The 20,602-nt window shown below is 43.7% G+C and overlaps 1 protein-coding gene across 1 annotated transcript; it reads right to left on the bottom strand.

The window, feature by feature from the left end:
* Positions 1-17,445: 17,445 nt before the first annotated feature.
* On the bottom strand, positions 17,446-19,656 carry LOC137917091 (arginine vasopressin-induced protein 1-like). The gene is given in 4 exon segments (XM_068759975.1): positions 17,446-18,420; positions 18,528-18,592; positions 18,594-18,848; positions 19,578-19,656. Coding segments are annotated over 3 exon segments (582 nt in total). The 5' UTR covers positions 19,578-19,656; the 3' UTR covers positions 17,446-18,158.
* Between the last annotated feature and the right edge of the window lie 946 nt (positions 19,657-20,602).

The raw sequence follows: 20,602 nt of genomic DNA, 5'->3' as shown, positions 1-20,602 counted from the left end.
CTTAGGAGAGACGACTATGTCTCTCGGCTGGCCTGGGAACTCCTCGGGATCGCCCCGGAAGAGCTGTAGGGGTGTCTGTGGAGAGGGAGATCATTAATTGCTCAATATGAATGGGTGGGTTTCTTTTCCTCTCTGGGCGAAACCAAAAACTAACAAGCAATCTATTTTTTCCTCTCCAGATTCCTAATTAGTGTCTCTATAACTGCATCGTAACACCATTGGTTCTTTGACATCAGGTACATCTGCAATAGCGCCGCATTGCCAAATGTTTCACACAACTCCCTATGAACCTTCTTGCTGATCTTATGAACATTGCATCCAAATGTCTTGCTTTTGTCTTCAAGATGCGTGGCCTTGATCCTCGTGAAGACCGTACCTGCCAGTAACTTGATGATATTTTGTAGATCTTCACTCAGCAAAACGCTGAGCTCATTAGCAAACATTTGTTCAACAATTCCCGATATCATCATATAGCACTGTGTTTCCAAATTGTGAGGGGCCTTAGCGATTTTTGCCACAGAAGCGGCTCCATCTACTTTATCGCACACAGCGGTAGGTGCTGCTCCTTCTGCACACTCGGCTACAGGAGAGTCTACTGTTGTTTTAGCAGGTCGGGATGATACCATTAACACAATCTTTGTCAGAGCATCGCTCAAGACGTCCTTCTTCTTCTGAAGATTCTTAGACTGCTTGGCGAGCCAATTGCACATGCGTTTTATGAACATGGATGTCTGACTCCGAATCTCGCTAAAAATGGCCATGTGTTTCTTGGTGCATTTCAAAAAGCGGGACATCAGATCAGACATTTGCTTTAAAAAGCTCTTGTGCTGCATCCCGAAGATGCTATCTGCTAATTCAATGTAAATGTCCTCATCTCCTTCTGATGGGACCACATTATTTACCACCTGTTCCACGCCATTGGTTAGATCCAACAGCGGCTTCTCTCCCTCGGTGGATGCGGGTAAGTTAAACTGATTCTTGATTTTCATTACAATGTTAACGATCGACTCCTTCGCATACATACCGGCAAAAAAAACCTGGATTTCTTTCCTGATTTTATCCCATAGGTGATTTCCATCTTTTGGTTCTGACGTAACTATGGCAAGCTCTGCTGCTAACTTGTGTGATTTCAGAGAGGAGGCGTCATCGAGTTGTTTGCAGTCATCTGCTGAAAACCCTTCTCTGTTTCTCTTGATGCCTTCACTCGACATTTTGTCCAAAATGCTCTTAATGGATTTGATGTCTTTTTGGATGCTGCTGCTCTCTGAGAGAATCTTATCTTTTGACTGAGGTTTTATGGAAGCTGCTGGCTTCTTGTCTTCTACGATTGATATTTTGCCCTCTTGTGACGTTTTAGATGAGTTCTCAGACAGGTTGTGTTTGCATTTTATTTTCTGTGCAACAACTGTAAGCATGTTTTTCAGATAACTTGCTATTTTCTTAAGCCTGGAGGTGTCGATTGCCCAAGGGATACCTTCCCCCACTAGAGTATTGTTCAAATTATTAGTTACTTCCTCAGCCACAAGATGTGATATGATTTGTGTCCTTGACAGATGAGTTGCCTCTTCTCCAAATTCCCCTGTGAAAGCCAATGAAATGTTGTCGCCAATAGTTTCCCTGACTTGTTGTACCGTCAACAAATTGTGTGTTTGTGATCCCTGAGATAATTGGCTGCTTCTTAGGCCTTCTGAATTCTGACAATTTCTGATACAATGATCAACATAGTTTGTTGTAATCCAAATAATTTTTGAGCCCATATCTGTCACGAACGGCATTATTTCATCATCTTGTCCTGATATTAAATGTTCCCATTTTTCCTCGGTTAGTCCTTGCAAGTATTCCCGGAGGAGTGCGCAGTAGCCATCCACTGTACTCTCCATCATGTTTGAATTCATGTTGAAGAAATGACGTGTCCACAGAAGGGCTTCAATAAATAACCTTCTTTTGATCTGTGGCCTTTGAAGTCTCTTCAAAGCACATGAAAAGATCAAAGTCCTATCAAATTACTTTGATAGGGTGAGAGGCAGGGTATACCCCGATTGTGTCGCCATCGCATCGGGGGTCGCCACGGCAGAGGTAAATATTTCACATTTAAACTACCATCTCAATATATACTTCCCTAATCCACCAATGAGAAGCTCACATAATGTATCTGTTGGCATCCATACAGTATGGTGTCACAAATGGTGGCAGTCAAATGAATATAAATTGTATTGCAGTTGTTGATGTAATAATTAATAAGTCAGAAAGCCTTTGGTGTTGAGCCTCTGAATGAAGAGTGTGATTGAAGGGTGTCTGTCCTGAGCAGCAGCTAAATAAATCTCTCTGTGAGCCCAGACACTGGTGGTGGTGGCCGATGTCTCTGCTGAGACTGATAAAATGGTAATGGGATGGCTGAATAACCCATAAATCAGGGGTGTCAAACATACGGAGGTTCTATCAGGCCCGCAATGAATTTTTTATTTTTTATTATTAAATGCTTTTCAAGAATTGTCTGCTAGGGGGCGCACTGTTTTGGTCAGACTAGAAGACACGTCGCATCACTGAGACAGACCAAACAACATATGGTAGCTGACTTTGTGGGAGACGCAACTGGCAAGTGGCGATCCTGCTCATTTCCCCTGTCTGAGAGGACGTGCGTGTGACGAGACCTAATGCGGACATGAAACGGTACAAAGACAAGACTGCAGGATTGCTGTGCGAGTTTGAGAGATGTTTTCAGGTATTTGGTGAACTTGAGACAGAATGTTCTGTTTTTTGCTCACCTTTCAAAGTTAAAGCTTCTGATGTGTCAACATCCAGCTAGAAATAATTGATTTGCAATGTGACGCAGATTTGAAGGGCAAATTTGCCTCCATAGGTCTGGACACATTTTATCAGTATCTATTGCCAGGGTACCCCAAATTCAATCAATGGGATCAGTTGCAATGTATACATGTGAATGATAAAAGTAAATTGCACGTTTCTCTAAAGAAATCTGAGCTGTTTCATGAAATGTTTTGTAAAAGAATAGTTCATTATATATCAAGTTTTTCTTAATGTTTTTGTACTTCTTTACACTAAAACAAAGGAAAGAAGAAGAAGAATTGCCAACACTCTCCATCTTTAATAAGACATTGTTCACATAAAAGCTTTACAACAAATTAGCCCTGAGCGTAACCTTCATATTAACCCACTTAATACTATTACAGATTTTATACTGAGATATTTTTATTTAGGCTCATAAAGCCTTCACTGAGGGAAAATAAGTGAAAGAGACAACCAGCGCTCAGCGAGCAGAAAGGTCGCAACATTTGGAAAGGTTTGTGGAAGGGGTTTTCAGAGTTACTGATGGACATGCTTTGCATAGTTCTAACAGAAAATGATTAAAACTCTCAATGTGAATGGATCGTTTGAAAACTTCATGTGAATATGTCAATAGGTTTTTTGCATAACCCTGTAACAATCAATCTAATATGAAATTCAGATTTACAGCAGGATTCTTAAAGATTGTTTACAATGCACTAACCACAAAATTAAATTTCTCTAATGTTTGCTTTATCTCCACTGAGATCTTCAACAGGTCACCAAAAAAGATCTGCAATCCCTGATACTGATAGCCTGAAAGAAAATCACATTACAGATCAATTGTACAAAAAAAGGTGTTCAGTAACACTTAGACATCATGCATGTGCAAGTTTTTCTGACACATTAATTTAAACGAGGAATTTAAAGTCTGCATTTAAATCAACTGCTGGTAAGCGTTGAATGAAAATTGCTTTATGCATGAGTGAATCAATCACTATAAATCTGTGAGGACAAAGTGCTTATTTCTGTCTAAATCCATCTGGGCGACACCTGTGTTTGTAAGTAATAAAAAAAAACAGCTTGTTTGCGTGCTCTCCAAGCAGCCTCGCCCTTCATCAGCTCCTCGACGGCGTGAAACACGAGTTAACATTTATGCCAACAAATGACAGTTAGCTCAGAAAGTTTGTTGTTCGTGAGGCCTGTCGAGCCAAACAGGAAAGTTAGTATACTCGCCTCATATATATCTGCATAATGATGGGTGTCATTTAATGTCAGCCATTGTCAGATACACTCAAATGATTGCGTTGCTCTGCATGTGCTTGCTGCAAGCCTGGAATAACATGCATCGCATTATCTTACCTAATTTTCTTCCATAGAGTAATTTCCATTTTAACCTAATCTCAGTTCACCTCCGACTCTGTTTGTTGGTCTGTTAAAAAAAGATTAATTATAATGCTCATCAGTAATAACATTTGCTGATGTTAAAGAACATCAACATCAACTCCATCCCAGGACAAACACAAAGACATTGTAGAATTCAATAAGCTTGATCCGATTTTCAGACTCACTGTTAGGTTCCACTTTCTAAATTTAAATTCATAGTCCTCATGGGAGCGGGAGGAGTAGCAAGAGGTGGAACAGAGGCGTGTCAAATGGAGGAGAGGAGACAGAAAGGCAAGGGATGAGTCCACAGGGAGGCTGACAGGCACCTCCATCTTTGCACTGAAAATATTAGACAGAATAATGTCCATTTATCTGTGTGTGTGTGTGTGTGTGTCGTTCCAGTGCTAGAGGAGACAGCAGCATTTGCTCCGTGACGAGGCCGTGCAGATTGGTGTGAAGTGAGAAGCCACTTCAGATCTGTGAAGCATTACTGTGCGTGTCACATTAGATTTGATGCCATTGAGTTAAAAGGGAACCATTTACCAGCCCCACTGTTCTGCTGACAATGAGGGGGTGACGCCGCCAGCAACACCCCCGATTCACAAGGACAACCCAGAGGCAGTCGACCTCCACTGCTGCTGCTGCACACCGCCAGGTGTCAGAGATCAAAGGCATAAAAGAACAACTGTGGCAAGCAGTGGGGTCAAGTAACTAAGTACAGTTGTGTGATTTTATGTCATTAAAGCTATTGTAATCATCTGTTCCCAGTGCCATTCCCAACAAGTCCATGACTTTTTGAGTTATCTTCCTAACGGATGTTTTAACGTGTTTTAAATCTGCACTTAATGTGCAGACCTTCCATCCCGGGTCATAATGATTAACAATCTCATAAATAACACATAAGTTATGAATGGATTAAATATTACATCATTACTGGTGATCACATTATTGACATCACCTGCAGTCGTCCCTCAGCGTCTCCCTATCAAAAGAGAAAAGAGCTGCCGTGTGTATTTACGAGGCGCCGCGGTTTAACCTCATCCATTATTTAAATCTCCCGACATTATCAGTCAGGATCTGGCATTTCATAATGTTCCGTGTTCGTTCACATCCACAATGTCATAAACACAGTCCGCTCGTACGGCTGAATCGTCTGCCATCCTCCTAATTAATGCCGAGACATCTAAAAACATGCATTTCAGAAGTTTATTTCTGTTTCCTAAGGAGAGCTCTCATCGGCCCTGCTGGTTCAAAGCTACAGATTCTACTTTTGATGCGTATTTGCTGCGGTGATGTTATTGGCAGAAATGGAAATATTGATAAACAGCTGCTTCTCTTGTCTCGACACCAACAGAAGTTTGAGCCAAGAATTCATATTCAACAACTTGAGGAGATGAGTTGCGATTTGAGTCAGAGGAGAGAATATCTCTATTGAAACATAAATATACTGCAATATATACTATAGGCTCAGCTGTCATAAGTGCACTGTGAGGAATTCATGATGCAAATCTGAGATAGCTCCCATCTGTCAATTATATATCGTCAGTCTGACAATGAGGGAAGGAGACGGGGTGGAGAGGAAGAGAGAGAAATGAAGCGAATCTGATCAAGCAGCATAATGGAGGGACGCGTGGTGCAGAGCAGAGCGGAGCGCACTGGCTGTTGTGCTGACTGTTCAGATATGTGCAGTGGCAAGAAACAGAATGTCAGGGTCTGAAATGAGACCTGCTGCAATGCGATCACGTGCCGATGATGCGTTGACAACTTTTAGTAGTATTTAAGATGAACTGACATCAAACAGAAACAGCGAATGACTGAGAGATAAACAATGGAAAGTATTTATTTGTGTTTTTTCTATATTGTAGTGGCCACTGCTGTTTGGTCTTGATCATAACACCATTTCATAAAGTTTGTCTTACGCCCGTCCTTCACTTGCCTCTGGCTGCACCCCCCCCAGTGTGATTAAAGCACGCCTGCAAGAGCAATAATGATGAAAACGGTTCAGCGTTCATATTTGCTTGAGGACCTCGTCCATCATTCGACAGCGTCGGCGCTGCTACCCAGATGGGGCGGACGTTGAGATTTCCTGCCCTGCCAAAAAAACTTACCAGAAATCCTGGAGATTTAATTCATCTTCATTTGCCCCCTGCTGGTGTGTGCTGTGACCCCCCGCCCTCTTTGCAGCATCACCCTTCTCTGTCTTGGAAATGTGTGTCTGAATAAGCCTGCGTGAGCAAACCAGTGGCTTGGAAGGACTGAGGTGAACGTGAGCCGTGGTGTGAAGGAGTCGCTGAACGGCGCCGCTCTGAAAGAATTGCAATCCTAGATCCAATTTAAGAGCAGGAGAGAAAATAAGCTAAAGGAAGTTATTAATCCTTGCAAACACAAAAGCGCTGAGCGCTGGTTTCGTTGTGGCAGCATGCATGAAGCCCTCCTTGCCACCGTGCTAACTAGTGAGCAAGTGTTACTTCCTGTCATTCTTCCTTGGCCTCTCACCTGCGCTGTCCTCGCCGCTGCCTGAGGTGCCTTCCGCCGCACCGGATTTGCAGCAGGCCAGGAGTTTCTCCGTTGCCTCCGTGCCATCTCAGCATGTCCTTGTTCATCTCCATCGCAGAAGCAGACTGAATAATTGAACATTGAACACAAGCTGCATGAACGGATTACCTGCCAGAGCCACAAACTGAGAGGGAGCAACAATCTCATCCATATTTACGTTGCTGCACCTACAGGTGAGCCAAATAAAAAAGTAAGGCTGTAGTTCTTCTGGACTTCTGAACTGGTATTTCGTAACGCTATCTTATACAGTTTATTGTAAACTACTAATATATATATTTAGTGTAAAATCATTAAACATCAAAACTCTTGTCTCCCCTCAGGATTATTATTTGGGATGTTAAATAGACACATTTCTAAAATTATTTTTGAAATGCTGCCCCCCAGCGTCAGAGATCTGTAATGCTACATATTTGCATCAGGCTTTCCTGAAAGGATTGAACTTTTCTACAGGAAAATGGTTGGTTTCTAGAGTCTGGTCGATAAGACGAGCAGAACTGAACCCAGTTATGAGACGGCGCCCTCCTGCCTTGCCTGGAGGTTAGTCTCTTTGTAGATCGGATGTACTCCTGAGGCCTGTGGTCCATCCAGACTAAGAATGGTTGTTCATACACACACACACACACACACACACACACACGCACACAGGGCGAGGGAAATCTGGAAATCCCTGCTGAGAGACAAACTATATATGAATCCATTATTCTATGAGGGATCTTGTGTTTCTTGCTCTCTTTAAAAATTGACTGAAGTCTTATAAATCCGTTCTATACAAAGAGTGGTTCTTTATTTTTATATAGTTGACTTCATGTAACAGGGGAATGAGAGCCCAAATTAAAAGCAGCCGTTTCTAATAGACGTCCTCCAGACAGTGTGTTTTGCTTTTTAAATAAATGTAGTAAAGTAAATTATCATAGTTTTCTAGTTGTCAAAGGGCGTTCGGATTCTGTCTTGAAATATTGGCGTTACATTTTGTGCTGATCACAATGAGGCTTTGTGGGTTCTTGAGTTCTCTGGCTCTGTTTACTACGACTCTGGTCTCAGAAATAGCATACGCTTGCCAGCTGGTTCCTTTTTTGTTCCGCTGTTCCCACATCCACATAGTTGCTGCTGTTTCTCTCCCTCTCCGTCTGCACCCTGCTGTACTCTGTACAATCAACCCCCGGCCCCCTGAGTCGCACACACACATGCACACACGCACACACAGCATGGAACCCACTTCGACAAAGTGAGCTTCTGTTTGTCTCTTCTGAAGTTTTGCAGAGCTTGATGGAAGTGAAGTCAAAACAGACTCTTCTCAGCAGAGCACACGAACACGTGCGTGAAAATGAGTTACAGTGCATTCTGAATATGTCGGGACATATTTTACACCGACAGTTCAAGGCGAGAACAGATTCTAAGAGGTGCATGGCAGGGGGGGGGGGGGGGGGGCTCAGTTACACAATGAACACACATTTCACAGACCGGAATCAGGATGCTGGAATATCTCGTGAAGCGAATGAGTGTGCATGAAACTCTACTGTCAAGTAAAAAAAAAACAGTACCGGTTGAAGAACGCTGCGCTCCTCTAAAGGATTAACTCTAAGAGAATGAGGGATGTAAAGGTGAAAAAAGGGTGGCAAGTAGAGCCGAGTCGTTATGCAAGTCTGTCGGCGCTCAAACTATTGATTCTGTACCTTTATTGTTCCAAATTACTGTTATCAATATGTATTTATGAAGAATGCAGTGTTTTCTTTCTTTTCTTTTTATCTCCTATAAAAATCATCCATTGTGATTCCAGAATAATCCTGCTGTTCGGCGCAACGTGCCACTTTCATGTCCTGCTTGTCATCCGCCGGCTCGTTACTGCATGAAAGCGGCCATCAGTTACGCACCATTGTGTTTCAAAAGCATCCAATCCGCCGACACAAAATCTCCTCCTGGTATGACTGGCGGGCTGAATTGAGATGTTTTCTTTGTTTAGACGTGTGATGGGGAAACCGATTACTTTTCAGCAGCAAAAAAGGAATGTTTGGACTCTCAGGAGTCTGCACTCTTTGCACAAGCCGGTGGTGACAAAATAAAGAGCAGTTTTCACGGTAGCTCACAGAAATACCTCTCCAGGGTTTAAAATAAGCAACGAATGGTAAAAAAAAAAAAATCTGTCCCTCGCGACAGCACTTTGACATGACGGCCTTGCCGCCTCCTCAGTCCTCATCTCACACTAAAGTCCTGATGTTACAGACTAAAGCTTGATTGATGCTGTTCAGTGAGAGCCACTGGATGATGAATTAATTATCACGGCTAATGCAGTGATGCATTAGGCACATCTTAAAGTGCCATAACACGCTATGACGAGCTAGAGATTGAAAACGTCCTACGGTGAGTTGGACATGGCCCTGTAGAGCAGGGATCATGGACCGGCCGATGTTGTCTTTGTTCTGTGACTGGCTTGAAGGGATCACAATTTGCATTTAATTGTATGACACATTTTGGTAGAGTGGTAAACAAACGAACCTTCACTAAAGCGTTGCAGCCATGAGCTTGTAAGGCCCAGATTTCTTATAGTCCCTGGTGATGCCGCAGACGGCAGAAGAGTTCAAAGCTGGAACAATACGTACAAAATTTCAGAAAATTCAGCTGTAAAAAGTGACAGAGGAAACATCTTCTGAATGCAGACCAACTTAAAATAAAACCTTTATTCGTGTTTTAAGATTAAAATTAATAAAAAAAATGTATTTTTTGCTGGATGAGCTTCAACGAGGTAAAAGCCGGATCCTGTGAGGCTTCTCACCACAGCCGGCATTTATTAAACTAAAGGTTGTCTTATTCAAAGTCAGACTGGAAACGAAGAAAACACATTTACCGGTACTACCAACGAGACTGGAGACGGCATCCAGGCCAACTACAGGCGCTCAGGGGCCGCTTCAACAGGTGCCCCTCGCTAGAGCTGCGCTGGACTCCTTTTGGCTGAATCCTCTGTGGCATAGATTCAACAAGGCGCTAGAAACATTCCTCAGAGACTGTGGATCATGTTGAAATGATGTCATCAGCTGCAACGTCCATGATGCTGACCCTCCGTTCTACCACGTCGCTAAGGTGCTCTGCTGGAGCTGCATCTGGTGACTATGGAAACCGTTTTGAGTCCATCGAACGGCGCGTTACTCCGCTGGAAGACGCACTCTGGTCATAAAGGAAGGGACCTGGTCAGCTACCATACATACAATCTTCAATTGTTACTAAAGAGGCCCAAAGAGTGCAGAGAAAATACTCGTATAGCACTAGGCGAACTAGCACTAGTTTAAATTGAGTAATTTAATATTGGTTTTATTTGTATTGTTAAATGTCGATGATTTATGTACGAAGGACTTTCAACGGAAACAAGACCGCAAGGGCTTTTTTGAAATGTTCCTCTTAGACAGGATGTTTGACTGTACTTGTACTGTAATACATGCTACTGTTTAACATTCTATCTAATAAATATATTCATCATCATCATCATCACTACCTGCCTGATATCAGAGACAAGTTCTCACTTTCCTTTCATAGTTTGAAGAAAACGATCATCCTTTCATGCGGATGAAGAGGTTTCTCATGGCTGAGGTTGAGGTAGAGAAGGTGCTGGCCTCAGGTCAGCAGCGGGGGGTGGGGGGCATTCTTTGCTGGATCGTGTTTGATGTTTCACTCAAAGGGGGGGGGGGGGCAGGAAGGAAGTGCAGAGAGCCTGCAGCAGCGAGTGAGAGTCTGAGCTGAACAGGAGTGAGAATGAGAACAGAGCACTCCATCACACGGAGGAAGGAATAGCAATGAGTGCCCTGCTGCAGTGACGTGATTCAAAGATGTATAACGAGGACACGGGACACGGTGGACTCTCGTTGGTAACGACTTTATCAGATAACCCGGAAGTCCCCTGCGACCCGTAGATGCAAAGCATTATGGGACACGTAGTCCGCTATAGCTACTACTACACCTCCTCCTTTTAGCTAAAGACATTCTTCTTCATTTAACTAGGACGAGTCTGACAACTTATAAACATTAAAGTGCTGAACATTTTAACATTGCTTTTGCTTTGATGTTTACAACATAAACATTTGATCAAACAGCATATTAAACAATGTTATTTAACATTTTAAATGGACACATAACATCCTTCACAAATCCATTCTCTCTGGAGGTCTGACAACACGACCGGATTTAGTAACAGTCCCAGTCGGTCTGAGGTGACTCCTGTTTCTCCTTAGAAAACCCCGATCAGTCTCTACCACATAAGATCTGGGAGTGTTGGCAGGCCTAACTACTTCTCCAGTAGTTCCTTCTGTTGTAATCCAAACCTTCTGTCCAGGTGTTAGTTTTGGAAGTGATCTTGCCTTGTGTCTCCGGTTGTAATGTTTTGCCTGATTACACCTCCCCCCCTCCTCCTTCCTTCGAAAGGTCTGCAGATCCGGCCACTTAGGATCCAGTTTAGCCGTGAGTTGGGGTAGGGTGGTGCGGAGGTTCCTTCCCATAAGCAACTGTGCTGGCGAGAACCCGTGTTCCAATGGGGTGGCTCTGTACGCCAGTAGCGCTCTGGTGAAGTCATTGTCCTTCTTCCACAGGTCCTTGATGGTGCGAACAGCACGTTCTGCCTCCCCGTTAGCCTGGGGGTATCTGGGGCTGCTCGTGACATGCGTGAACTGGTACTCCGTTGCAAACTGTTTGAAAAGTTCTGATGCAAACTGGGGCCCATTATCGGATACCACAGTCTCTGGAGTTCCATGTCTAGCAAAGGCTTCTTTGACAGCCTCGATGGTGACCTCTGCTGACGTGTGTTTGAGCTGCGCCACTTCAATATATCTAGAGAAAAAGTCAATCACCAAAATATATTGTTTCTTTGACCACTCGAACAGATCCATTCCAACTTTCTGCCACGGGCGGTCTGGAAGTGGAGTAGATAGCAATGGTTCGCGACTTTGTAGTCTGTATTTCTGACATATTTCACAATCGGCTACCATTTGGCCTATCTGCGCAGAGATGCCAGGCCACCAGACTGAGTCCTTAGCTCTGGCCCTACATTTGGAAATCCCTTGATGGCCTTCATGCAAACGTTGCAAAATTTCTGCTCTCAGAGGTGGGGGGATCACCAGTCTTTCTCCTCTCATGAGAAATCCGTGACCCACATTGAAGTCCATTCTGTGTTGCCAGCATGCTTTGACGTCCGTCTCTAGCTTGCATTTCTCTGGCCAACCAGTAAGACAGTAGTTCTTCACTTCTCTACACATCTTATCTCTTTCTTGTGCTGATTTGATCTGCTCCAGCCTTTTTTCTGTGGCAGGAAGACAAGCAACAACAGTGTCCACAAAAACCTCTACCTCTTTCTCCAGCTGAAGATCACCTGCAGAGGGCGGCCCCCCAACCGGAGCGCGTGACAGGGCATCGGCTGTGACGAGGTTTTTTCCTGGAACATGGATAATGTTAAATGAGAACCGTAGCAGCCTAAGTCTGAACCTTAGGATGCGTGGAGGAAGGTCATCCAAGCCTCTCGTGCTCAGAAGAGGGACCAGTGGTTTGTGGTCTGTGATCAGAATGAACTGTAGGCCCATGAGATATGATGAGAGCCTTTCACACGCCCACGTCACCGCGAGTGCCTCCTTTTCTATTTGAGCATAGCGCCTCTCAGTGTCAGTTAATCCTCTGGAAATGTAGGTTACTGGCCGCCACACGCCGTCCGACTGCTTCTGTGTGAGTACGGCTCCGATACCATATGGCGATGCATCTGCAGCAACTCTCGTGTCTGCAGAGTTAGAGTACTGAGAGAGCACTTCAGAAGAGCTTAGTATTTCTTTTAGTTTCTGGAACGCTGTTTCCTGTGGCTCCGCCCATATCCACTCGTTTCTCTCCTTTTGCAGCTCCTTAAGCGGTGTGGTTATTGTGGCTAGCTGTGGCGTGAACTTGGCAAGATAGTTAGCCATGCCCATGAGACGCCGCACATCTTCCACACACTTGGGCTGTGGCATCTGCTGAATGGCCTTTACCTTGTTTGGGTCAGCTTCAATGCCTTTTGCTGAAACTTTGTGTCCAACAAAAATGAGCTCCTTCCTAGCAAACTCACACTTTTCATTAAGAGTGAGGCCCTCTTTTTGGAACTTTTGAAGCACACGATGCAGTCTCTGATCGTGCTCCTGTCTGTCTCTGCCGTACACAAGCACATCATCAGCATGACAGATTACTCCATCAAAATCCTCCAGCATCTGCGACATTCTCCTTTGGAAGTGCTCTGGCGCTGATGCTATGCCAAAAGGAAGGCGATTGAATTGATACCTTCCAAAAGGCGTGATGAAGGTTGTGAGGGGCCGCGACTCTGGTGTGATGGGGATTTGCCAAAATCCAGAACGAGCGTCCAATTTTGTGAACACTTTAGCATCTTTCATCATAGCGAGTGTTTGATCCACTGCTGGGAGAATATGTCGTTCTCTTTTCACTGCTGTGTTCAGAGGTGTGAGGTCGACACATATCCTGGGAGGCTTCTTGGCTGGTCTGGGAATAACAACAATGCCTGAACACCACTCTGTAGGCTCAGTAACTTTTGAAATAACTCCCATGTCTTCCATTCTTTTCAACTCTACCTTCACTGCATCTCTGAGAGGGAGTGGGAGGCGCCGTGGGGCAGAAAGAGCTACAGGTATGGCTCCCTGTTCTAACTCTATGTGATATGGTTCTTTCAGCTTGCCTAAGCCTCGAAACACGTCTGGATACACTGCTCTGTAATCTGTAACAGATTCTCTAACTGTGTCCACTCTATACACTAACCCCAGTGCCTCACAAGCTGGTCTGCTTAACAGTGGCTGAACCAAATCTGACACCACGTAGACATTTTGTGATGTACAGCGTCCTTTCACTGCCAACTGTGCCTCAAAACAGCCTTTCACCTTGAGAGGGTAACTGCCTGGCCCTAAAAGTCTCTTCTTCGGTGCCTGCAGCCTACCGTCTCTGACAGATTTGTACAATCCCTCTGGAATAGATGTAACATCCGCCCCTGTGTCAAGTTTAAACTGGACATTTTCCCCATTTAGCTTGACCTTTTCAACCCAGGGCTCTGACCTCTCTGTGCCGATTTCTCCCAAGAACACACAACCCTCACTTCCTGTGTCAATATGGTTTTCTGTGACTTCTCTTACACCTGCTGCGTCACTACTGCGACAAACTACAGCAAAATGCCCTTTTTTCTGACATTTTCTGCACTGTACGTCTCTGGCTGGACAATCTTTCCATGCGTGTTTATTCTTTCGACCACAGCGGCCACACTCCATTTCGACCTGCTTAACAAGCTTTTGTCCCTTCTTTGACTGTTGCCATGTCTGAAATTTTCCTTTCTTCATACTTTCTTTGATTGAGTCCATGTTCAGTGTCTTTTCTTCTGCAGAGCTGCTATGTAGTATAGTTTGTTGCTTCTTCACAGTTTCACTCTGTCTGACTTTCTGTATGGCTCTAGAAAGGGTTAACTCTGAGTCCATTTGTAGCTGTTCTGACAGTCTTTTGTCCCTAATTCCAACTACAATTCTGTCCCGAATCAGTTCCTCTTTAAGCACTCCAAATCCACAGTGTTCTGCAAGTTTATGCACAGCTGTGATGAATGATTCTGCATTCTCACCGTCCTGTTGACGTCTTGAATTAAATTGTGCTCTTTCAAAAATGACGTTATGTTTTCCCACATAATGCTGTTCAAATGCTGCTTTGACTGCTTCATATTTCTTCTTGTCTTCAGCAGTTAATGGCAAAACTGATAAAACATCATCAGCAGCATCTCCCATTGCATACAAGAGTGAAATCACCTGATATTCCTCTGCTTTACTGTCCAAAGCTGTCGCCATTCGAAACCGTTCAAACCTTCTGATCCACTTTGGCCAGTCTGCTGGGCATGAAAAGTCAAATGTCTCTGGGGGAGTTAGCTGTACTGTGGTCGCCATCCTTTCGCCAAATTCCTGGTTTCTCTTTCACCTTCGGACTCTGCTGCTGGATGCGCCGTCTAGCATGCTAGCTAGTTAGCCGCTAACACCGGAACGATCTGACTTCGTCTTTTTCACCGGACATTTCCGTTCTAAACTACACGAAAACTTCTTCCGCTAGTTAACTACACTGTATTGCATCGTATAATGCCGTGGAGACTTACAGTTCGCAACTTCTGACACCATGTATAACGAGGACACGGGACACGGTGGACTCTCGTTGGTAACGACTTTATCAGATAACCCGGAAGTCCCCTGCGACCCGTAGATGCAAAGCATTATGGGACACGTAGTCCGCTATAGCTACTACTACAAAAGACACCGAGTGTGGCAGATGTTGCGTTTGTCTGTGCGTGTGAGAGTTTGGGGTGTTGTCAGGACACGGGGAAGCATATTCTGAATATGTTATTTTACTCATTATAGTTCCATGCTCTCAGTACAATGCAGGAGGGACACGTTCGACTCTCGGATCCAAGCTTGTGTTGCATTTCAATATGGCTTCCGTTGTCAATCACAAGCAGACGGAGACAAAAAAAAAAAGGGGAGGAAGCTTGCTTCTTCTCCTGCCTGTCTTCCTTTTGAAAATCCAATCCGCTCCACATGATCCCCACGCAGCTGTCACTCCTCTCTTTCTTCATCGCTTTTCCTGCCTTACCTTGTTGGTAAGGCAGGATGTTGCTTCACTCATCCCTGCAAAAATGTCTGGAAAACAATTGCAAGAAGCTTCGGACAAAGAGCTGCCATTTCGGTCAGGTTTCATAAATGCTTGGCAAATTCCTGCATCATAGTTTGTAAAAACAAAGACGGGGGGGGGGGGGGGGGGGGGGGGGGGGAGCTCATCACCGTCTGGCTGAATCACTTCTGAGAAGGACGATTCAACTCGGCTGATGTTATTGCTGATGAATTAATAATTAAGTTAGAGAAACGAAACTAGTGATCTATGGAGAAATCCATCGTGTTCCGACATGGTCGTTTTTGATATACAGTATATTTTGGGTGAGGAGTGATCCCAAATGTCAACAACGAAAGGTCAAAACCGACCACTGATTGGAGGGCATGGAAGGACCAATTAGGTAGATTGCCCTCATAAATACAGTACTATTATCTACAATATGGACATTCAGAATTGTTAACAGGAAACTATAAATATGTCAGATCTGACGCCTTACAAGTTCATAAACAAACAACCGGAGAACCCGGTGAGAACCCACAGAGACACGAGGAGAACATACAAACGCTACACCTTTATGCTCCTGTCTTCATATATTTGGACAGAAAAAAGTACATGGTTTGGTTTACTTAACTTCTTTGGTTTAAGATGGGTTTTTTTTTTTGCAAAGGACTGAGGAATTACAAAATCTTATATAAAACTACCGTAGAAAGAAGCATAACGTCATTTTCCATTGTCTACTTAATCAGACTCCTGAAACTGAAGACGTTCATTTATATGCAGATAACGGCCGAGACGTGCATGTTGCCTCAAAGGCAGTGATGAACTACAAAAGCATGGCGCTTTGCAATCACATCACAGAATGAGGAGGCCCAGCAGGCATGTCCCGCTGGAAGGAAGCATCGGGGAAGACCTAGAACACGCTGGAGAGACAAAATCCTGCCGCCATCACGAGTAAATATAAGCAATGTAATATAGAATTTATTAAAATTAAATATTTTGCATTGAAATCAGAAACTAAATTCAGTAACTGTAGCAGAGGAGGAGATCTGGAGGAGTAAGACACAGTACCTAAATGAAAACTAAAAAAATAGAATTAAATTAGAACGGATATCATGATGGATGGAAAATGTACTTTATTACTTTCCAACGCGGATCATAATGGTGAAGAATACGCTGAGGCTCACATTAAACCACTACAACTAAGTTGTTATTGCTCAATCATCATTCCATGTTTGATCTGAAGTTACTGGATTTATAGTGAGATACCTTGAGATAATCTATACGGGTGCTGAAATGAGATTTTCTCTGCAATGAGTTTGAGAAGCTCAGCAAACTGAGGATTACCTCAATCTTCTACCTTTTCTGCACTATGGAGGCCAAGGATGTACAGAAAGGATTTAATCTTCCATATATGATCTGTGAATCCTTCGTCCATGAGAAGGTGAAACTGATGGGAATCGGGCAGCTGCTGGCTGCATCCTGCGTACCTGAATGAGCAATCAGAAACTGGATGGAATAAATCACGTCAATATGAACGTCAGTCACCGTTTAAGTGTCTTATTACATACAAAAACCCAAACAGCAAGACCAGTCTAATATATTATTCTTTTACTGTACAACTTATTATATATCACCATATTCATGAAATCTGTGAGACTAAACAGAAAAGGGAACTTAATCTAGTACATATCGAGGTCTATTAATATTATTTAATTAAACTACTTGCTAAAACGAGTCCGCATTTTATAGGCTTTCTGCTGCAGTTATCGTCATTGATGACAAGTGATTATTTCCTCTTGGATGGCTTGCTTCGCAAAATTAAGGCTCTTTAGTGCCATCTAGTGCCAACCAGCTGGTGTACATGTTGGCGTCATTACTATAAATGGCCGCTAGGGGGCAGCATTCAGCTCTAATGCCAGTGGCGTTTGTCTGTCTATGAACGTGAAGCGTAAAGCAGGGCGAGAGAAAATTAGAACGCTTTACTTGATTAATATGAAATAATCTGAGACGAAATCATTTTGGAGCCACCTCAGCTCAACTGGTCACTACTGTAGATCATAAAAAAAAGAAACATTAGAAAGTTCTCTTTATTAATCCCGTGTGGGGAAATAATTGTTTTCTAAAATTTCACACTAACATTGTTTTACACACAGAGGCCTTGAACACACACACACACACCAGGGCCTGCAACCGTGCAAATGTTGGTAGAAATTGATGGTGGAGTGAAGTAGGAAGTTGTTTTATGTGTTTGAACTTGCTTCAGCACTTTGGTCAATGCTGATTTATATTTTTTAATTACCGGTGCCGTTAAATCGAGCAGGCGAATGACAGGTTAAATAAAAACGGGTGATAGTGATGTTTTAATCAGGTTCGTGATAAATTACCTAAAACCACCACATGTTGAGCTCTAGTGGTACGATGAATCAAGGAAATCTGGTGAGGCAGAAACAAACATTATACGGGGGGGTTGTTGATTTACGACATTTGGTTCCGAGGGTTTTGGTTGCAAGTCGGCCCATTTTAAATTACCGTAAGTATATTATGCTGAGTCATGATTCCGTAAACGAGTAGAAAGAGACAGTTTCCTCTCGGTAGACATCGTGGGCGAGACCGCAGAAACTGCCGTACACTCGGCCGTAAGGTCAGACTGTCGCAAGTCGCATAGGTCGTAAGTCGACGAGCGCACTGTACAAAATTGTGATGTCCAATCAGGTAACTAATCCTGCTGTAACTCCAGTTTCTGAACGCTTGTCCACGTGGACTGTTCTTCGCTGGTAAACAGTTTTTTGTATTTCATTTTCTCAGTGCAGTATTCTGTGCAGGTATCTTTCTGGCTTGTTCTTTTCTCCTCTCCTCGCTCCTGAGCTGGCTCGAACTCTTCTCTCAGAAGTTCCGGCGAGGCCCCGGCTCTCAGCCAGCACCTCTGTGGCCCCCGTGGCTCTTCTTGGAGTCCCTGCCGAGGAGCTTTGGTGGTGTGGCTCTGGATCGCTGTGCGCTCCTGCCTCAGAATCACTCGCATTCACACAATCCTTCCCCTGGCTGCTTGGCAGGCTCTCGTCAATTCTGAACAAAATAAATCGTAGGAGACAATATTGATACAAGACACGAACAAGCCAAGAAGATTAACGGTGACCAAAGCATTTGAAGGGAGGAAAGTTTCGTTTTTCTACCTTAGATGATTAAAGGCTTGCAGCCAGTGTGAACCCAGAACATCCTTTGAGTTAGTCCTTAAACCCTCTCCTTTGACTTTGGGTCCTTCGTCCAATCAGGGCCTGAGCCAACTCAGCTTCATCACTGTGGCCCCAAATGAGCTGGGCTCTCTGCTCTGCATCGTGGTCTCCAGCCGCCTTAAATAGTCTCTGGAGCTGCCACAGATTGACGTTGCTGAAAATGTTACCTGAGCCGGTCTTCCTGCTTCTCTCTGAGAGCCGCCAAAGTGAGGAAGAGCCTGCCACCACCGAAGAAGAACGGCGAGCAGGGCTAGTATCCATCTGGAGAAAGACAGGAAAATGAGGCATAAACTGGTTCCACGAAAAATAAATGCACAAAACAGCAAGGTATAAAAAGGTCGGTTGATGAGCCCAGACCGAACATTCGGCCAATCAGCTGCAAGTCCTGGTGCTTTTAATCCCGTTTCAGGAAGTAATAGACAAGCTGTGTGAAAGCATATTAAACTACGGATGGCTCCTTTATCACAAACAGTTTAAGTGGGACACAAATAGAGCCGATAGACAGAAAGTCACAACTGCATGTGGGTCGGCCGTGCACCTTCGCCCTGACGCTCTTATTCCTTCAGGACGAAACAAACAATGATCTTGGGTCAAGTTCCAGCACTTGTTGACAACAGACTCAGACATGATCAAGATTACTCTGTGAAATTTTCCCCATTCGTGTTCCTCTCAGCTGCCTGAAATCCAAATGTCTTTGTTTTTCCATCAAATTATTTCAAGCAGCGTATTGCGTTTCTTTGTTATTTATGCACATCTGTCAAGGCTAAAAAGGAAATATTGGAACTTACATCAACAAAACTTACAATGCATCATTTGCATTGTCTGTTACGCAGTTATTTGGCCTTTTGCAACACTTCTTTTGTTGCCTGCATGTCTGACGCACTCGAGGTCGTCCCCGGGAACAGATAATAACATACTGTAAACTACACTTCATCTCAGATAGTCAATATTTTTGTTTGCATTACAAAAACAATTAAGACGTCTACTTACCGAATATTAATGAATGCGCTCAACGCGCACGCCTCCTAAAGCTTGTCTCCGGTTTAATGCGGCGATAAAAGCTGCTTCAATCGCTGAAGCATCGCGAAACAGCGTTCATCTGCGTCCTTGGGCTGACTGTAACTCAGCGACCAATGACGGGGGAGAGCTCTTCTCACTTCCTGTCGAGGCTGTGTTTTGACCAATTACCAGTCCTGGGAGGAGGCGATGGTCCCGCCTCCTGCCTACGTAGGGTGCTGAGATCCACTGACGTCATTGGGCTTGGCTGACTCCGCTCCACTGGGAAGTAGCGCGTGAGCCTCGTGCGGTAAAATGCGCAAACGTGATGACGCATGCGATTCTGTCTCTGGTTCATTTTAATAGACAGGCTGTTTGACCGTACTTGTACTGTAATACATTATATTGTTTGACTGTATTTGTACTGCTCTAACATTCTATCTTATAAATATATTCATCATCATATTCAGGAATAACCTCTATATGGAAGACTGGCCATATTCAGGCTGATCATTTAAACATTTCAATTTCACCATATAAAATATTTTATTTTCATAAACTGACATGTCTCACGCCCACACTGTACATGCTGTAAACTGCATTGCAATCTGGGAGAAAGAAAAAAAATAACATGATTTAAACCAAGAATGGAGTTCATTGATTTAAACCGGGTGAGCTGTTGTTTCAAAGAAAGCTGCAAACTGTACTGGAAAGGTGACAGTTAAGTTTCAGAACCTCAAATCTAAAAGATGAAACTGACACTTTAAAAGCTGCTCAGTCTTTTGACACAGATATCAGAGCAACCTCCACTAACATAAATCACTATTTTACTATGACCTGTAAAGGGTTATAGGACATTTAAGGTTTCTTTAAGGCCTTTTTCATATTTGTGGCACTGAAACTTTGCGTCTAAGTTTTGGCCTCTTTAATTTGCTTGTTTTTACATTTTCAGCGAGTTTTACTGTTTTATCATAATGACGAATAACAGTAGTATTTTTGACATTTGTGTTGGCTCAGCC

This window comes from Brachionichthys hirsutus, unplaced genomic scaffold (assembly GCF_040956055.1).
Source record: "Brachionichthys hirsutus isolate HB-005 unplaced genomic scaffold, CSIRO-AGI_Bhir_v1 contig_1427, whole genome shotgun sequence".
NCBI lineage: Eukaryota > Metazoa > Chordata > Actinopteri > Lophiiformes > Brachionichthyidae > Brachionichthys > Brachionichthys hirsutus.
Note: the sequence above shows the minus strand (reverse complement) of the source record. Positions and strands in the feature narration are given on the sequence as shown.